Source organism: Ranitomeya imitator, chromosome 6, assembly GCF_032444005.1.
Source record: "Ranitomeya imitator isolate aRanImi1 chromosome 6, aRanImi1.pri, whole genome shotgun sequence".
Lineage (NCBI taxonomy): Eukaryota > Metazoa > Chordata > Amphibia > Anura > Dendrobatidae > Ranitomeya > Ranitomeya imitator.
This window is the reverse complement of record NC_091287.1, coordinates 296,407,218-296,427,368: the sequence shown is the minus strand read 5'-3', so window position 1 is coordinate 296,427,368 and position 20,151 is coordinate 296,407,218. Positions and strand designations below refer to the sequence as shown.

The 20,151-nt window shown below is 41.1% G+C and overlaps 1 protein-coding gene across 1 annotated transcript in view; it reads right to left on the bottom strand.

The window, feature by feature from the left end:
• LOC138643368 (uncharacterized) overlaps positions 1-19,854 on the bottom strand; it is a 157,491-nt gene extending 137,637 nt beyond the window's left edge. The window contains exons 1-3 of the mRNA XM_069732289.1: positions 19,807-19,854; positions 18,185-18,321; positions 16,968-16,979 (exon numbers count right to left, since the gene is read on the bottom strand). Coding sequence (XP_069588390.1) covers positions 16,968-16,979; positions 18,185-18,321; positions 19,807-19,854 — 197 coding nt within the window. The remainder of the gene's footprint in view (positions 1-16,967; positions 16,980-18,184; positions 18,322-19,806) is intronic.
• Positions 19,855-20,151: the final 297 nt, after the last annotated feature.

Below are 20,151 nucleotides of genomic sequence, written 5' to 3'. Positions count from 1 at the left end.
TTCTCCCTGTCAGATTTACCCAGTGGTTTCCCATTCAGTGTGTAATGGTGATATTAATTCCTTCTTCCCATGTGTATAACCTTACATTTATCATTGTTAAACCTCATCTGCCACCTTTCAGCCCAAGCCCATAGTGCCGGATGTCAGCTGCGATAGGCCCTCATAAATTGTGGTGACAAAGTGTGGGGCCTCATTCAGTGTGGTGGCTACTATGGGGGCCATCATAAAGTATGAATGCATCATAAATGTATTTTTGTACTGGACCCTTGCTGCCAAGCTCTTAGTTCTGCTGATCTTTAGCAGTCCCATCAGCAGAACGCTCTGCAGTGATTTGTTTTCTAAAAAATGACTAGTAAATTGGTATTGCCTTACATGCCTTTTATAGCTTTGTTAATGTTCAGATATTTGCTATAATAATCATAATGATCACATATCATATAGTGTATATTCATAAACACAGCACATTGTAACATGCATAAAGGAAAAAAAGTCCACTGTCACTGTCTCAAAGCAGTAGAACAACATCCAGGCACTCGGCCATTTCATATCCAGGGATAGCAAGCAATTCCAAGTTACCTGTTCCAATCTTAAATCCTGGCTCTCAGTGGCACAAAAGTGGCACAAACTTAAAAGAACAATCAAGCATTTCAAGAATAAAATCCATAGTGCTCACAATCTGCCAAATCAAGCCCTTAATTTTTTTCATAGACAGCAGGTTCATGGGATGAATAATGCTCCAAGGTGGTCAATGGCCATTTTGCATGCACACACACTTTGTCAATGCCTAAAAGGCATGATATTGTGATATTTTCTCAGTTGGTACTGGTGTCTTAGACAAGATTTAATATTCATGTGGAATGATCAGTAATAGATTGATCAGTGCGGATAGGATGCTATTGTTCTCAGTAGCTCAGATCCTTTTTACAAAGTTTATAGAATGATGATCTTCTAAGACAACCAAAAGATCATTTAATCTGAAGAGCCATCATTTTGCTTGCTCATCGTATGCTCAGCAACCTTTTTACAGTGCCCAATTATCTCTAAAAGAGCGATCCTAAGAACACTTGTTCCCTATAATCATGCAATGTAAATGCATTGTGAGACTCTCATATGTTAGGGCCAAAAGTCATTTTTTTCTGTACAGTCAAGTAGAAGTCCTGATGTGATGCTTAGGAACTCATAGAAAGATGACTTCAGGTCCGTGCTGGATAAACTGTAGGATTCTGAGAATCAGAGTGTGGCCCAGGGGACAATGAAAGGACCGTATAATTTCCTGAAAGCTATCGGTAAGGCCAGGTACACACTGCGTTTTAGTGGTCCGTTAGACAGACTACGTTACACCGCGGCATAATGCGGGCAACGCAGTCCGTTAGTGCCGCCATTAAGCCCTACGGCAGACACATCACTAGCGCACGCCCATAATGGGTGTGCGCTAGCGATGTGCCATCATTGAGTAAAGGACCCTGGGATGCGGGCTGCAGCGTTTCCGGGTCCGTCACTGCTAGCGCAGATAGAGCATCTGCTAGCTCTATCTGCGCTAGCGGTATGACAAGTCGGCACTTGCATTAACAGCAGCCCGTTAACGCATGTGTTGAATGGGCTGCTGTTAACGCAATGTGAGCCTAGCCCTGGGAAACTGACTACACTACTACTGGCATAATATCCATTGTTATAGGAGGAAAGGATATTTTTTTCGAGGACTGCCATTATGAAGTCACACACCTGCTGTACATTCAAATAGTTACAATTGATGATGCAAAAAGAGAGAATATGAAACTTCACTTTGTCAGTCTTAGATCATTAGCAATTTGTAGTGGCCCCTACCAAGTTAAAACGAATTTGCACATGTGTCACGAAAATGATACTGGGAGTAACCGCACTCTCAATAGCACTCTATTATCACTCTAATTGACTTACGTTAGATCACTGTATAAATAACATACTTCCTTTGGCCTTCAGCCTATATGATCCTTAATGATAGCAACTCCACAAACCGCAGTAGTGTAGAATTTGTTTTTCCCTTCACAGTGTAATTCATTGACTTTCCGTGGTGTAAAATCAATCTGTTCTGTTTATATGGCATAAACAACAAGCAGTTTCACAGGCATGAGGCAAACCATATGTGAAGGTGTTTAAAAAGGCACAACGGGGAATACATGAAGCATCTGCACCTCCAATGTTTCCATGTCAAATCACAGGTGTGTTGTAAAAAAAAAAGTTTACAGTTTTTATTGTTTTTATTGAAGAATAACATTACTGTTGCTCACTTTATGGGAATTAACTCTTCATTGTGCTACAAGTGAAAAAGAATGACATGTCGGCTATCTGGAAAAATCTTTCAAAAATCTAGAGAATTTCAGTGGCAATACGTAAAGATAAAATAATAAAGGTAATATATCATTTTTATTAAAGTTAAACAAAAAGATTCATATTTTATATGTTAGTTGTAACAAAAGCTTTATGTATTAGTATATGCCTTTTATAGAGCTACATGGTATGCTTTTATTCAGGTCTTATGTGCATGACATACCTTCTCTATAAATATAAGGCAAAGGTGTATATGCTAATTTGTATATATTAAAGATTAGCAAATATGCTAAAATTTGAGTTGGCTGCCTTCACCAAATTTCCTCAAAAAAGTGATTTGCCACGAATAAGTTTGCTCAAATTTTAATACTGGAAAGCATGTAATTACTCATAAAATACAGATAAGGGAGAGAACACTGCTGACAATAAGAGCTTACATTTAACAGGTGAGAAATAGAAAAAGGACACCGGTGACCATAAGAGCTATCACTATTCAGAATAAAGAGAACCCTGCTCATCATAAGAGTTTACACTTTACAGGCAAGATAGAGAGAGGACCCCTCTAGTTATAAGAGTTTACGCTCTACAGGAGAGAGAGACTTAACCAGTGGCTCTGAAGATGGAAAACAACTCTGCTGTACAAACTGTGCCCCGCTGGAAATCACTGATCTGTGATGGCCCAGGTACTGAAAACCTCTGTATAAGGTACAATAATCCATAAGATGTCATAGTTGCAGGGTATTATGGAAAGCCAGCACAGGAATGCAAAATGATAATTGTCCGCTCTCTGATGCGTCAGCAGTTTTTGAAATGATGCCAAGTTTTTTGTGAATCACAAATCAAAATCTCAAAATGTTTGAATTCACGTGAAAGAGTGATTTTTAGGAAATTCAAATCAAACGTGAACCTTCATGAATTTAAATGCTTTTTAACTATACTTATATATATATTTTACATAGATATTATATATATTTAGAATAGTTTCTAAACAAAATGTAACATAGTATTGTCCTATTAAGTCATGTTAAAAATAAGGCAATTTAAAGGTCTTCCACAATGATACTAGGGTTGAGCGACTTTTAATTTTTTAGGGTCGAGTCGGGTTTCGCGAAACCCGACTATCTCAAAAGTCGAGACGAGTGAAATCAGCCGATTATAGCGAAAAGTCGGGGATCGACCGAAACACGAAACCCAATGCAAAGTCAATGGGAAATTTTTTTTTTTTCTCTCTCTCTCTCTCTCTCTCTCTCCTCCGTCCCTGAACAGAAAAGCTGGTGTTACTCATTGCAAATCGCTACAGCGCACAAGCGACAAGATGGCGATAGGCGTCCACGCCCCTAAGACCTAAGTCATCACTCTGCCCACACTCCTTCATTGGCTGAAAAAATGGCGCCAAACGCATCATACGAAACGCGACTTTGGAGCGAAGATCGCCGACCGCATGGCCGATCCCACACTAGGATCGGGTCGGGTTTCATGAAACCCGACTTTGCCAAAAGTCGGCGACTTTTTAATTTGTACGATCCGTTTCGCTCAAGCCTAAATGATACATCCTAATAAGGCAAAATAGCAAAGAATAAAAATACAACCTAATTTTTAAGGAATATCAATCGATTTAAAAATAATCAGCATAGTAAGAGACTTGATTACTTTGGAACTGACTAAGGCAGACTTCTGAATAGCAATTTTAAAATGCATGTTTATTGCCATTTCTTATCTTTATCTTCCTTCTGCAGTGGAAGGGGAGTGGGTAGGGTATTTGGTGGATAGGATCGGGGTGTGGAGTAATGCAAAATTATTATAAAATTGATTGAAATATTGTTACACTATTGTATGAGAATTGTATGTTTTTGGTTTTGCTTGATGGTCAGACATATATACAAAAACAAATTCTTGAATAATTAATTAATAAAAATATATACTTTTTTAAATTGTTTTCTAATTTTTGTAATTTTTTTTCTAATTGTAGATTCTGTATTTGATTTTCTGTATACGAATGTGGGACAACCATCTTGCCTAAGCTTCTGTTAACAGCATTCAAGAATATGCTTTAGAGCAGCCACATTGATTATTGGAATGAGTTTGTGTGAATCAATTTGTGTGTCCCTAGTCAAGTAAGAGGTGGGTCTCCCTCTCCCATTTCTACTGTCACAGACCACTGTCATGGATGATGGAATGGAATGTGAATAGAGACCTCCAGTCTGGAGATATCTATTGATGTATTTAGGAGTGCTTTCCAGCTATAGTCTACAACCTGCGCAAAGTTAATTGTGCAGTGATGGGGAGGAAATGGGCTGTGGCCATCACCTTTTGTGAATGGTGTAATTCAAGATAAATACTACAATCATAGTTTTTTTTGCTATTATTTGAGGATCATGTATGAGTAATACAATGGATAATCTTTCCAAAGGTATTTTCAATGAAAACTGTTGAAGGAAAGAGCACACATAGTGTCTTATCTGAGAAGGTTAAAAGGTTAATCCATAAGATTGCACTCACCAGATGTAGCTGAGTTGAAGCATTGAAAAGATCCACAAGTCTAGGAAGGACCAGCCGTTAGATACAGATTGAGATAATTGTGGTAAATTTCTGCGCTGATGAATCACTAGAATTCCAGAACTATTAGTACATGTGGCTTTATTATTTCACGCATTTCAGACTTCAAGACTCCTTCATCAGGAACAACACGGGAACCTGTAAAGTTCCTATAGCATCTTTGACTTTTCTTTTACTTTTGTCATACCCCCAAAATGCTTTCCTATTGGTATTGACATCTCTTGCAAGCTTTAATTCATTGTCAGCTTTAGCTAATCTGATGCATGCCCTGCAGGCTCTGCAGACAGCATTATATTCTTCTTTAGATATGCCCCCTCTTTCCGTTTGATAAACATTTTTTTCTTTCATGTTAACATGTGTTTAAGTTCTGTGTTCATCCATCTTGGTTTCCTTAAATGCTTCCTATTCTTCCCTCTTTTAGGGATTGTTAACAATTGTGCTTTGAGAATCTCATTTTCCAAAATTTCCCATCCTTCCTTGACATTTTTGTCCTTAAGGACATCTAGTCATTGGATCCCTCCTATCCTATTTATGAGTCACTTAAAATCTACCTTTCTGAACTTCAACCTTGAAATCTGAGTGAGTCTTCACAGATTTATAATCTGTCACATGCAACTGTCTTCTACAACCTCACCTTTGTAGCAGAGTTTGGCTGTTACTTTACTAGTTTTAAGTCTCCTACACAGTTGTTTTTCTTTTAGTTAAATGTGATGTTTAATACTTCATATGAAAATGATGATGATTATCAACTGTTTGTTTTGTTTTTAAAGCATTCTTACTTACAGAACTTTTTCCACATCTACCTAAAATTTTAAAGCAGTAAATAAATACTGTATATTGAATGGATAGGTCATCTGTGAAGTGACTTTGATTTCATTAAATTCATGCTATTTGATTTGATTAGTGAGGACCAGAAAAAAAATAGATGTCCGACATCATTTTGCAGCAAAGTTTAACCCCTTTCTGCCATCAGACGGAATAGTGCGTCCTATGACAGAACCACCGGTTTGATGCGGGCTTTGGCAGTGAGCCCGCATCAAAGCTAGGACATATCAGCTGTTTTGAACAGCTGACATGAGCCCACAATAGGTGTGGGCGGAATCGCGATTCACCCATGCCTATTAACTAGTTACATGCCGCTGTCAAACTCTGACAGCGGCATTTAACAAGTGCTTCCAGCCATCCAGCCAGAAATGCATGCACCGGTGACCCCCATCACATGATTTTGGGTCATCGGTGCTCATAGCAATGCTGCAATTCTACTCCATGGGGGTGATCTGAGCATCACCTCTATGAAGCAGAAGCCATCGAGTTGTGGCAGCTTCTAGCCTCCATGGAGACTACAGAAGCATGCCAAAATGAAAAAAAAAATGTTTTTAAAAATAGGAAAAAAATAAAAAATATATAAAAGTTTAAATCAATCCTCTTTTGCCCCATTAAAAAAAAAAACAATAAAAAAATCAAACATACACATATTTGGCATTGCCGAGTTCAGAATCACCGAATCTATCAATAAAAAAAGGATTAACCTGATCGCTAAAGGGCGTAGCGAAAAAAAAAGTCAAAACGCCAGAATTATGTTTTTTTGGTCGCCGCGACATTGCATTAAAATGCAGTAACAGGCGATCAAAAGAATATATCTGCACCAAAATGGTATCATTGAAAACATCAGCTTGGCACACAAGAAATAAGCCCTCACCTAACCCAAGATCACAAAAAGTGGAGACGCTACGGGTAACGGAAAATTGCGCAATTTTTTTTCTTTTATCAAAGTTTAGAATTTGTTTCACCTCTTAGATAAAGAAGAACCTAGACATGTTTGTTGTCTATAAACTCCTAATGACCTGGAGAATCATAACGGCAGATCAGTTTTAGCATTTAGTGAACCTAGCAAAAAAGCCAAACCAAACCAAGTTTGGGATTGCAATTTTTTTTGCAATTTCACTTGGAATTTTTTTCCTGTTTTCTAGTACACGACATGGTAACATCAATGATGTCGTTCAAAAGTATAACTCATCCCGCAAAAAATAAGCCCCAACATGGCCACATAGATGGAAAAATAAAAAAGTTTTGGCTCTTGGAATGAGTGGAGCGAAAAACTAAACAGCAAAACCGAAAAAAGCTCTGGTCATTAAGGGGTTAAGTAAACCATTAAGCTGGGAGTATAAAGTGACACTAAAACAGAGTTAAATTGCGGTAACATCCTAGTTCCCATTAAATGCAAATCATTCCCTATGTGAAAGTTTTAAGAGACATTAATACTATCTCACAATTTTTTTTGTACTTCTCCATATGAAGCCTACAACCTGCAGTAACCACCGATCGACCAAACCGCTGCATGACCAGCTCTATCCTCGCCTACTGTATTCTCACCCATCCCTTGTAGATTGTGAGCCTTCGCGGGCAGGGTCCTCACTCCTCCTGTACCAGTTATGACTTGTATTGTTTAAGATTACTGTACTTGTTTTTATTATGTATACCCCTCCTCACATGTAAAGCGCCATGGAATAAATGGCGCTATAACAATAAATAATAATAAAAATAATAATAATAATATGAAGTAAAATATGATGCAAACAGCTGGAACAGTCTCCAATTTGTATTGTGCTGCAACCTTCCACCAATAATACTTCACTATATGCAACCATGGCAATCTAAGGTTATGCACACATGTTCAGTATTTATAGCAAAAAATCAGCAGCAAATACTGAATTGTTGACAGTAAAAAGACTGTGTAAAATCTGCAAATTTTGCCATGTTTTTGCAATGTTTTTGCATGCGTTCTTTATGCATTTTTCATTGTATTTCCCCCCTCAAATGGTGAAAAATGCTTCAAAAATGCTGAAAGAATTGCAGTACTGAAAATTTGGAACTGTTTCAAATCTGCAGGGAAAAAATAAGCAGCGTGTGCATGAGATTTCAGCAATCTCATGTCAATTTGTACATGTAGTAAACAGAAAACAAGCAGAAAAAACGAGGGTAGAAACGCAGCCAAAGCGAATCGTCTTTACATGCCCTAAGATAAAAAATGTGGCATGTTAATTAAACGCTGTCTGCAGCCAAATAGTAAAATATCTTGCAAAAATAAATTGCAATCACAAAGGGCAGCACGGTGGCGCAGTGGTTAGCACAGCAGCCTTGCAGCGCTGGAGTCCTGGGTTCTAATCCCACCTTGGACAACATCTGCAAAGAGTTTGTATGTTCTCTTCGTGTTTGCGTGGGTTTCCTCCGGGCACTCCGGTTTCCTCCCACATTCCAAAGACATACTGATAGGGAATTTAGATTGTGAGCCCCATCGGGGACAGCGATGGTAATGTGTGCAAACTGTAAAGCGCTGCGTAATATGTTAGCGCTATATAAAAATAAAGATTATTATTATTAAAGAAGAATTTAAAAAAATTACAGGTAATGGTGAATTTGCAAGTTCAATATATTTCTAGAGCAGGAAAGCCACAAAAAGCGAGGATGGAAGTAAAGTACATGAAATGCGTTTCAGTTATAATAAATGTGCTTCGTTTGTAATAAAACAAGCTAATTAACATTGCATGTTATCATTGACCAGGGCTTTGGAAATAGACGCAGAGCAACATTTATGCAAGGAAGCAAATGCAATCTTGCAGAATTAAAGAGCCTTAGAATTATTTGTGCTGTTTAAATGTGCAGGAAAGGAATTGCGTTAGGAAATGAGGCAATCATCCAGAACTCTTCATTTCTTCAGTTACTTAATTAGAAAATGAGTTTGGTCTAAAGAAGGGAAAAGATTAGTGTTGTGTGGTGAAATTGCTAAACGTATTTTCAATGTGAACGGGTTTTGGATGGATATATGTATATTTATTTTACTTATATACTCTCCAATGAGTGACATGATATCATTCATGTAAACGAAAGGGAAAAAGCACAAATTATTACTTCTTTATGTCCTAAAAAAACAAAGTGAATGAAAACAATGCAGTGATAGAAAGGTAATCGTTTACATTAATGCAATTAAATAATGCATTAATATTTAATTTGTATGCAAATATCTTCTTCAAAGAGGAATACGATTGATAAGATGTGCAACATACCTAATTCTAGAATTAAAATATTTATGGTTTAATTTATAAAAAAAAGTTATTGACTTAGATACTGGACAAATTTAATTTTATATATATACCATATGTATATACACTGCTCAAAAAATAAAGGAAACACTTAAACAACAGAGTATAACACCAAGTAAATCACACTTCTGTGAAATCAAACTTCTGTGAAATCAAACGGTCCACTTAGAAAGCAACACTGATTGACAATCAGTTTCACATGCTGTTGTGCAAATGGAATAGACAGCAGATGGAAATTATTGGCAATTATCAAGACACACTCAATAATGGAGTGGTTCTGCAGGTGGGGACCACAGACCACATCTCAGTACCAATACTTTCTGGCTGATGTTTTGGTCACTTTTGAATGTTGGTTGTGCTTTCACACTTGTGGTGGCATGAGACAGACTCTACAACCCACACAAGTGGCTCAAATAGTGCAGCTTATAATGGCACATCAATGCGAGCTGTGACAAGAAGATTTGCTGTGTCTGTCAGCGTAGTGTCCAGAGGCTGGAGGCGCTACCAGGAGACAGGCCAGAACACCAGGAGACATGGATGGGGCCATAGGAGGGCAACAACCCAGCAGCAGGACCACCACCTCCGCTTTTGTGCAAGGAGGAACAGGAGGAGCACTGCCAAAGCCCTGCAAAATGACCTCCAGCAGGCCACAAATGCGCATGTGTCTGCACAAACGGTTAGAAACTGACTCATTGAGGATGGACTGAGTGCCCGATGTCCACAGATGGGGGTTGTGCTCACAGCCCAACACTGTTCAGGAGGCTTGGCATTTGCCACAGAACACCAGGATTGGCAAATTCACCACTGGCACCCTGTGCTCTTTACAGATGAAAGCAGGTTCACATTGAGAACATGTGACAGGCGTGACAGAGTCTGGAGGTGCCATGGAACGTGATCTGCTGCCTGCAACATCCTTCAACATAACCAGTTTGGCAGTGAGTCAGTAATGGTGTGGGGTGGCATATCATTGGAGGGCCGCGCAGCCCTCTATCTGCTCGCTAGAGATAGCCTGACTGCCATTAGGTACCGAGATGAGATCATCAGACCCCTTGTGAGACCATATGCTGGTGCTGTTGACCCTAGGTTCCTCCTAATGCAGGACAAAGACAGACCTCATCTGGCTGGAGTGTGTCAGCAGTTCCTGCAAGATGAATGCATTGAAGCTATGGACTGGCTCGCTCGTTTCCCAGTTGGCGGATGCTTTAGTCCATATCTGGGAGGAGATCCCTCAGGAGACCATCTGCCACCTCATCAGGAGCATGCCTAGGTGTTGTACAGTAGGGAGGTCATACAGGCACGTGGAGGCCGCACACAATACTGAGAATCTTTTCCTTGACATGAGGCATTTCCACTGAAGTTGGATCAGCCTGTAATTTGATTTTCCGCTTTGATTTTGAGTATCATTCCAAATTCAGACCTCCATGGGATATTCATTATGATTTACATTGATAATTGTTATGTTTTATTGTTCTGAACACGCGTTGGGTCGGGCCTGCTTGTCTGCTCCCTGGATCCGTGGTGCCTGCTGTGGGTATGTTGATATATTGATACTATATGCTATACTTCCCATGCGAGGGCACTTGCCCTGTATATATCTGATTATTGATTATTTATTATGTGGTATGGGGAAAGTGTCTTGTAGCATTATGCCACTATAGCAGCACGGTCTGTGGATTGGCTCTCAGGCCTGCTTTTCATTGCCATTTGGAGCGTACTTTCATCCCCTCTTGTACCCCTGTTCTTTGTCTGGTGTTTTTAATGTATTTCAATAAAGAGTTATTTTTTATGGGACCATATGGCTGCCTGTTTCTTTTCTTTTTTGTTTAGCACATATGGGGTAATGCCAACTCAACAGAATTTGTGCGACAAATTTTGGTGCCATTTTTACCCATTCACCCTTTTGAAAATGTAATATCTGGGGCTAAAACAAAACTTGTGGTAAAAATGTAATTATTTTTTCTTCACTGCTCAATGATATGGAATTCTGTGACCCACCCGTGGTGTAAATATGATCACTATACCCATAAATGAATTAATTGAGAGGTGTAGTTTGACAGCGTGAACACATGCAGGGATTGTGTTGTGAAAGGTAATTCAGTACCACAATGGACATAGAGGTCAGCGCACATACAGTGACCTGGCAATAACCCAAAAAACAAGAACGAGCTCTGAGACGTGGGAACTGTGTTGACCGCAATCCCTAATCCTCTCCAACCACACTAAAGGCAGCCGTGGATTGCGCCTAACGCTCCCTATGCAACTCGGCACGGCCTGAGAAACTAGCTAGCCTGAAGATAGAAAATAAGCCTACCTTGCCTCAGAGAAATACCCCAAAGGAAAAGGCAGCCCCCACATATAATGACTGTGAGTTAAGATGAAAAGACAAACGTAGAGATGAAATAGATTTAGCAAAGTGAGGCCCAACTTTCTGAACAGAGCGAGGATAGGAAAGGCAACTTTGCGGTCAACACAAAACCCTACAAAAACCACGCAAAGGGGGCAAAAAGATCCTCCGTACCGAACTAACGGCACGGAGGTACACCCTCTGCGTCCCAGAGCTTCCAGCAAGCAGAAAAAAACAAATTGACAAGCTGGACAGAAAAAAACAGCAAACAAATAGCAAAGAGGAACTTAGCTATGCAGAGCAGCAGGCCACAGGAACGATCCAGGAGGAAACAGGTCCAATACTAGAACATAGACTGGAGGCCAGGATCAAAGCACTAGGTGGAGTTAAATAGAGCAGCACCTAACGACTTCACCACATCACCTGAGGAAGGAAACTCAGAAGCCGCAGTACCACTTTCCTCCACCAACGGAAGATCACAGAGAGAACCAGCCGAAGTACCACTTGTGACCACAGGAGGGAGCTCTGCCACAGAATTCACAACAGTACCCCCCCTTGAGGAGGGGTCACCGAACCCTCACCAGAGCTCCCAGGACGACCAGGATGAGCCATATGAAAGGCACGAACAAGATCGGGAGCATGGACATCAGAGGCAAAGACCCAGGAATTATCTTCCTGAGCATAACCCTTCCACTTAACCAGATACTGGAGTTTCCGCCTTGAAATACGAGAATCCAAAATCTTCTCCACAATATACTCCAACTCCCCCTCCACCAAAACCGGGGCAGGAGGATCAACAGATGGAACCATAGGTGCCACGTATCTCCGCAACAATGACCTATGGAATACGTTATGTATGGAAAAAGAATCTGGAAGGGTCAGACGAAAAGACACAGGATTAAGAACCTCAGAAATCCTATACGGACCAATAAAACAAGGTTTAAACTTAGGAGAGGAAACCTTCATAGGAATATGACGAGAAGATAACCAAACCAAGTCCCCAACCCGAAGTCGGGGACCCACACAGCGTCTGCGATTAGCGAAACGTTGAGCCTTCTCCTGGGACAAAGTCAAATTGTCCACTACATGAGTCCAAATCTGCTGCAACCTGTCCACCACAGTATCCACACCAGGACAGTCCGAAGACTCAACCTGCCCTGAAGAGAAACGAGGATGGAACCCAGAGTTGCAGAAAAACGGTGAAGCTGGCCCGATTATTAAGGGCGAACTCAGCCAAAGGCAAAAAGGACACCCAGTCATCCTGATCAGCAGAAACAAAGCATCTCAGATATGTTTCCAAGGTCTGATTGGTTCGTTCGGTCTGGCCATTAGTCTGAGGATGGAAAGCCGAGGAAAAAGACAAGTCAATGCCCATCCTACCACAAAAGGCTCGCCAAAACCTCGAAACAAACTGGGAACCTCTGTCAGAAACGATATTCTCTGGAATGCCATGTAAACGAACCACATGCTGGAAAAACAATGGCACCAAATCAGAGGAGGAAGGCAATTTAGACAAGGGTACCAAATGGACCATCTTAGAGAAGCGATCACAGACCACCCAAATGACTGACATCTTTTGAGAGACGGGAAGATCTGAAATAAAATCCATAGAGATATGAGTCCAAGGCCTCTTCGGGACCGGCAAGGGCAAAAGCAACCCACTGGCACGAGAACAGCAGGGCTTAGCCCGAGCACAAATCCCACAGGACTGCACAAAAGTACGCACATCCCGCGACAGAGATGGCCACCAAAAGGATCTAGCCACTAACTCTCTGGTACCAAAGATTCCAGGATGACCAGCCAACACCGAACAATGAACCTCAGAGATAACTTTATTCGTCCACCTATCAGGGACAAACAGTTTCTCCGCTGGGCAACGATCAGGTTTATTAGCCTGAAATTTTGGCAGCACCCGCCGCAAATCAGGGGAGATGGCAGACACAATTACTCCCTCTTTGAGGATACCCGCCGGCTCAGATACACCCGGAGAGTCGGGCACAAAACTCCTAGACAGAGCATCCGCCTTCACATTTTTAGAGCCCGGAAGGTATGAAATCACAAAGTCAAAACGGGCAAAAAACAACGACCAACGAGCCTGTCTAGGATTCAAACGCTTAGCAGACTCGAGATAAGTCAAGTTCTTATGATCAGTCAAGACCACCACGCGATACTTAGCTCCTTCAAGCCAATGACACCACTCCTCGAATGCCCACTTCATGGCCAGCAACTCTCGATTGCCCACATCATAATTTCGCTCAGCAGGCGAAAACTTCCTGGAAAAGAAGGCGCATGGTTTCATCACCGAGCAATCAGAACTTCTCTGCGACAAAACAGCCCCTGCTCCAATCTCAGAAGCATCAACCTCGACCTGGAACGGAAGCGAAACATCTGGTTGACACAACACAGGGGCAGAAGAAAAACGACGCTTCAACTCTTGAAAAGCTTCCACCGCAGCAGAAGACCAATTGACCAAATCAGCACCTTTCTTGGTCAAATCGGTCAATGGTTTAGCAATACTAGAAAAATTGCAGATGAAGCGACGATAAAAATTAGCAAAGCCCAGGAACTTTTGCAGACTTTTCAGAGATGTCGGCTGAGTCCAATTATGGATGGCTTGGACCTTAACAGGGTCCATCTCGATAGTAGAAGAGGAAAAGATGAACCCCAAAAATGAAACCTTCTGAACACCAAAGAGACACTTTGATCCCTTCACAAACAAAGAATTAGCACGCAGGACCTGAAACACCGTTCTGACCTGCTTCACATGAGACTCCCAATCATCCGAGAAGATCAAAATGTCATCTAAGTACACAATCAGGAATTTATCCAGGTACTCTCGTGAAAATGTCATGCATAAAGGACTGAAACACTGATGGAGCATTGGCAAGTCCGAATGGCATTACTAGATACTCAAAATGGCCCTCGGGCGTATTAAATGCAGTTTTCCACTCATCGCCTCGCTTAATACGCACAAGATTATACGCACCACGAAGATCTATCTTGGTGAACCAACTAGCCCCCTTAATCCGAGCAAACAAATCAGATAACAATGGCAAGGGGTACTGAAATTTAACCGTGATCTTATTTAGAAGGCGGTAATCTATACAAGGTCTCAGTGAACCATCCTTCTTGGCTACAAAAAAAAACCCTGCTCCTAATGGCGACGATGACGGGCGAATATGCCCCTTCTCCAAAGACTCCTTCACATAACTCCGCATAGCGGCGTGCTCAGGCACAGATAAATTAAACAGTCGACCTTTTGGGAATTTACTACCAGGAATCAAATCGATAGCACAATCACAATCCCTATGCGGAGGAAGGGCATCGGACTTGGGCTCATCAAATAAATCCCGGTAATCAGACAAGAACTCAGGAACCTCAGAAGGGGTGGATGACGAAATAGTCAGAAATGGGACATCACCATGTACCCCCTGACAACCCCAGCTGGACACAGACATGGATTTCCAATCTAATACTGGATTATGGACTTGTAGCCATGGCAACCCCAACACGACCACATCATGCAGATTATGCAACACCAGAAAGCGAATAACCTCCTGATGTGCAGGAGCCATGCACATGGTCAGCTGGGTCCAGTACTGAGGCTTATTCTTGGCCAAAGGCGTAGCATCAATTCCTCTCAATGGAATAGGACACTGCAAGGGCTCCAAGAAAAACCCACAATGCCTAGCATACTCCAAGTCCATCAAATTCAGAGCAGCGCCTGAGTCCACAAATGCCATGACAGAATACGATGACAAAGAGCAGATCAAGGTAACAGACAGAAGAAATTTTGACTGTACCGTACCAATGGTGGCAGACCTAGCGAACCGCTTAGTGCGCTTAGGACAATCAGAGATAGCATGAGTGGAATCACCACAGTAGAAACACAGCCCATTCAGACGTCTGTGTTCCTGCCGTTCAACTCTGGTCAAAGTCCTATCGCACTGCATAGGCTCAGGTTTAAGCTCAGGTAATACCGCCAAATGGTGCACAGATTTACGCTCGCGCAAGCGTCGACCAATCTGAATGGCCAAAGACATAGACTCATTCAGACCCGCAGGCATAGGAAATCCCACCATGACATCCTTAAGGGCTTCAGAGAGACCTTTTCTGAAAATAGCTGCGAGCGCACCTTCATTCCACTGAGTGAGTACGGACCACTTTCTAAATTTCTGACAATATACCTCTATTTCATCCTGACCCTGACCCAGAGCCAGCAAATTCTTCTCTGCCTGATCCACAGAATTAGGCTCATCGTACAGCAATCCGAGCGCCAGGAAAAATGCATCGATATTACTTAATGCAGGATCTCCTGACGCAAGAGAAAATGCCCAGTCCTGAGGGTCGCCACGCAAAAAAGAAATAACGATCCTAACTTGTTGAACTGGGTCACCAGAGGAGCGAGGTTTCAAAGCCAGAAATAGTTTACAATTATTTTTGAAACTCAGAAATTTAGTTCTATCTCCAAAAAACAAATCAGGAATAGGAATTCTCGGTTCTAACATAGAATTCTGAACCACAAAGTCTTGAATACTTTGTACTCTTGCCGTGAGCTGATCCACACATGAAGACAGACCTTTAATGTCCATTGCTACACCTGTGTACTGAACCACCCAAATGTCTAGGGGAAAAAAAGGCAAAACACAGTGCAAAGAAAAAAAAATGGTCTCAGAACTTCTTTTTTCGCTCTATTGGGAATCATTAGTACTTTGGGCCTCCAGTACTGTTGTGAAAGGTAATTCAGTACCACAATGGACATAGAGGTCAGCGCACATACAGTGACCTGGCAATAACCCAAAAAACAAGAACGAGCTCTGAGACGTGGGAATTCTGTTTACCGCAATCCCTAATCCTCTCCAACCACACTAAAGGCAGCCGTGGATTGCGCCTAACGCTCCCTATGCAACTCGGCACGGCCTGAGAAACTAGCTAGCCTGAAGATAGAAAATAAGCCTACCTTGCCTCAGAGAAATACCCCAAAGGAAAAGGCAGCCCCCACATATAATGACTGTGAGTTAAGATGAAAAGACAAACGTAGAGATGAAATAGATTTAGCAAAGTGAGGCCCAACTTTCTGAACAGAGCGAGGATAGGAAAGGCAACTTTGCGGTCAACACAAAACCCTACAAAAACCACGCAAAGGGGGCAAAAAGACCCTCCGTACCGAACTAACGGCACGGAGGTACACCCTCTGCGTCCCAGAGCTTCCAGCAAACAGAAAAAAACAAATTGACAAGCTGGACAGAAAAAAAACAGCAAACAAATAGCAAAGAGGAACTTAGCTATGCAGAGCAGCAGGCCACAGGAACGATCCAGGAGGAAACAGGTCCAATACTAGAACATAGACTGGAGGCCAGGATCAAAGCACTAGGTGGAGTTAAATAGAGCAGCACCTAACGACTTCACCACATCACCTGAGGAAGGAAACTCAGAAGCCGCAGTACCACTTTCCTCCACCAACGGAAGATCACAGAGAGAACCAGCCGAAGAACCACTTGTGACCACAGGAGGGAGCTCTGCCACAGAATTCACAACAGGATTGCCTGTTTGTTAAGAAATCCCCATATGTGTTCATGCTGTCTTACAAATGCAAATCATGCAGCAACGGGTCACAAACATAATTCAAACATGAGAAGACGTTATCCCAGCACATTCACCCATTACTACAGCTCACTACACCTACAGATAAGTTCCTTAAGGGGTGTAGTTTCCAAAATGGGGTCACTTGTGGGAGGGTTCCACTGGTTAGGCACATCAGTGGCTTTGCAAACGTGACAATTTTGCAAAAGTTGAATGGTTCTCCGAGCCCTGCTGTGCAACCAAACAGTAGTTTTCCACCACATATGGGGTATCAGTGTACTCAGGAGAGAGAAACTGCACAACAAATTGTCTGGTCCATTTTCTTCTATTATCCTTTTCAAAATGCTGGTTCTCCGCGCCCTGCAGTGCGCCCAAACAGTAGTTTTCCACCACATATGGGGTATCAATGTACTCAGGAGAGAGAAACTGCACAACAAATTGTCTGGTCCATTTTCTTCTATTATCCTTTTCAAAATGCAAAGTTTGGAGCTAAATCAATATTTTTGTAGGAAATAGTAGAATTTTCATTTATTTCTTCCACATTGCTTTAATTCTGGTGAGGTTCCTAAAAGGTTGAAAAACTCCTTAAATGTGGTTTTAAGCACATTGAGGGCTGAAGTTTTTAAAAGGGTGTCCCTTTAAGATATTTTCTGTCACACAGGCTCGTCAAAGTCATTTCAAATGTGTTGTGGTCCCTAAAAAAATTAGTTTTGTAAATCTTGCTGGAATAATGAGAAATTGCTGATAAACTATTAACCATTCAAACTTCCTAGCAAAAAAAATTATGCTGATGTGAAGGAGACGTGGTAAATGTTATTTATTAATAGTGGTATAACTATCTGGTTTAGGAGCATAAAAATTTAAAAATATAGACAAACATTTTTTTCAATTTGTTATATATTTTTGTAAATAAATGCAAAAAAAATCAACCAAAATTTACCACTAACTAAAAGTACAACATGTCACAAAAAAAAAATCTTAGTGTTACTGTGATACGCTGAAGCATTCCAGTGTTATTACATCATAAAATGAGACTGGTCAGAATTGGAAAAACTGTCCAGGTCAGGAAGGTAAAAACAGGTTGTGGTTGAAGGGGTTGAATAAACTTTTGAGCTTAGACATTTTCAGTCTCTAAAACTGTTGATAAGGCACACATATACAAACATTTTCAAACTAATTTTCAGCATCTAGTAATTAACCGTTGTTATATATTTGCTATAATTTGGATCTACTTTAGTAACAGTCAGTGTGAAATTGGAACTAAATACCACTTTGCACTGCAAATGCATCTTACCATACTGAATATTGATGCTTCTCCAGCTCATCTAAGTAAGAAGTACTTGATGAGTATTTATCTCTTTGCTTATGTTCATCTGTTTCAATTTTTGGAATTTGCTGAAAATGTTTTTCAGGGGATTCTTTTCCTTTTCTCTGCAAAAAAAGATACAATACAAGGAAATAAAAGCACTGTTAGTATAACTAGAATACACCTGTAATGCTCCAAAGTGTTATCATCTATGGTAAAGATCATTCCCCCATCACTCAACTGAGACAGCCCTGAGCTAACGGACAAAACTCTGTACTCCTCCTTCTAGACCTGTCGTCTGCTTTTGACACAGTTGACCACTGCCTCCTACTACAGATCCTCTCCTCCTTTGGCATCAAAGACCTCGCCCTATCCTGGATCTCCTCATACAGTTATATGAAAAAGTTTAGGCACCCCTGTTAATCTTAAGCTTAAAGTTTTATAAAAATTGTTTTTTTTGCAACAGCTATTTCAGTTTCATATATCTAATAACTGTTGGACACAGTAATGTTTCTGCCTTGAAATGAGGTTTATTGTACTAACAGAAAATGTGCAATCTGCATTCAAACAAAATTTGACAGGTGCATAAGTATGGGCACCCTTATCATTTTCTTGTTTTAAATACTCCTACCTACTTTTTACTGACTTACTAAAGCACGTTTTTTGGTTTTCTAACCTCATTGAGCTTTGAACTTCATAGCAAGGTGTATGCAATCATGAGAAAAGCTACTTAAAGTGGCCACTTGCAAGTTGTTCTCCTGTTTGAATCTCCTCTGAAGAGTGGCATCATGGGCTCCTCAAAACAACTGTCTAATGATCTGAAAACAAAGATTATTCAACATAGTTGTTCAGGGGAAGGATGCAAAAAGCTCTCTCAGAGATTTAACCTGTCAATTTCCACTGTGAGGAACATAGTAAGGAAATGGAAGAACACAGGTACAGTTCTTGTTAAGGCCAGAAGTGGCAGGCCAAGAAAAACATCAGAAAGGCAGAGAAGAAGAATGGTGAGATCAGTCAAGGACAATCCTCAGACCACCTCCAGAGAGCTGCAGCATCAACTTGCTGCAGATGGTGTCACTGTGCATCGGTCAACTATACAACGCACTTTGCACAAGGAGAAGCTGTATGGGAGAGTGATGCGAACAAAGCCGTTTCTGCAAGCACGCCACAAACAGAGTCGGCTGAGGTATGCAAAAGCACATTTGGAGAAGCCTATTTCTTTTTGGAAGAAGGTCCTGTGGACTGATGAAACCAAGATTGAGTTGTTTGGTTATACAAAAAGGCGTTATGCATGGCGGCCAAAAAACACAGCATTCCAAGAAAAACACTTGCTACCCACAGTAAAATTGGGTGGAGGTTCCATCATGCTTTGGGGCTGTGTGGCCAATGCCAGCACCGAGAATCTTGTTAAAGTTGAGGGATGCATGGATTCCTCTCAGTATAAGCAGATTCTTGACAGTAATGTTCATGAATCAGTGACAAAGTTGAAGTTACGCAGGGGATGGATCTTTCAGCAAGACAATGATCCAAAACACCGCTCCAAATCTACTCAGGCACTCATGCACAGGAACAATTACACTGTTCTGGAATGGCCATCCCAGTCCCCTGACCTGAATATCATCGAAGATCTGTGGGACCATTTGAAGAGGGCTGTTCATGCTCAGCGACCATCAAACTTAACTGATCTGGAGTTATTTTGTAAAGAGGAATGGTCAAAAATACCTTCATCCAGGATTCAGGAACTCATTAAAGCTACAGGAAGTGACTAGAGGCTGTTATCTTTGCAAAAGCAGGATCTACTAAATATTAATGTCACTTTTCTGGTGGGGTGCCCATACTTATGCACCTGCAAAATTTTGTTTCAATGCAGATTGCACATTTTCTGTTAGTACAATAAACCTCATATCAAGGCAGAAACATTACTGTGTCCAACAGTTATTAGATATATGAAACTG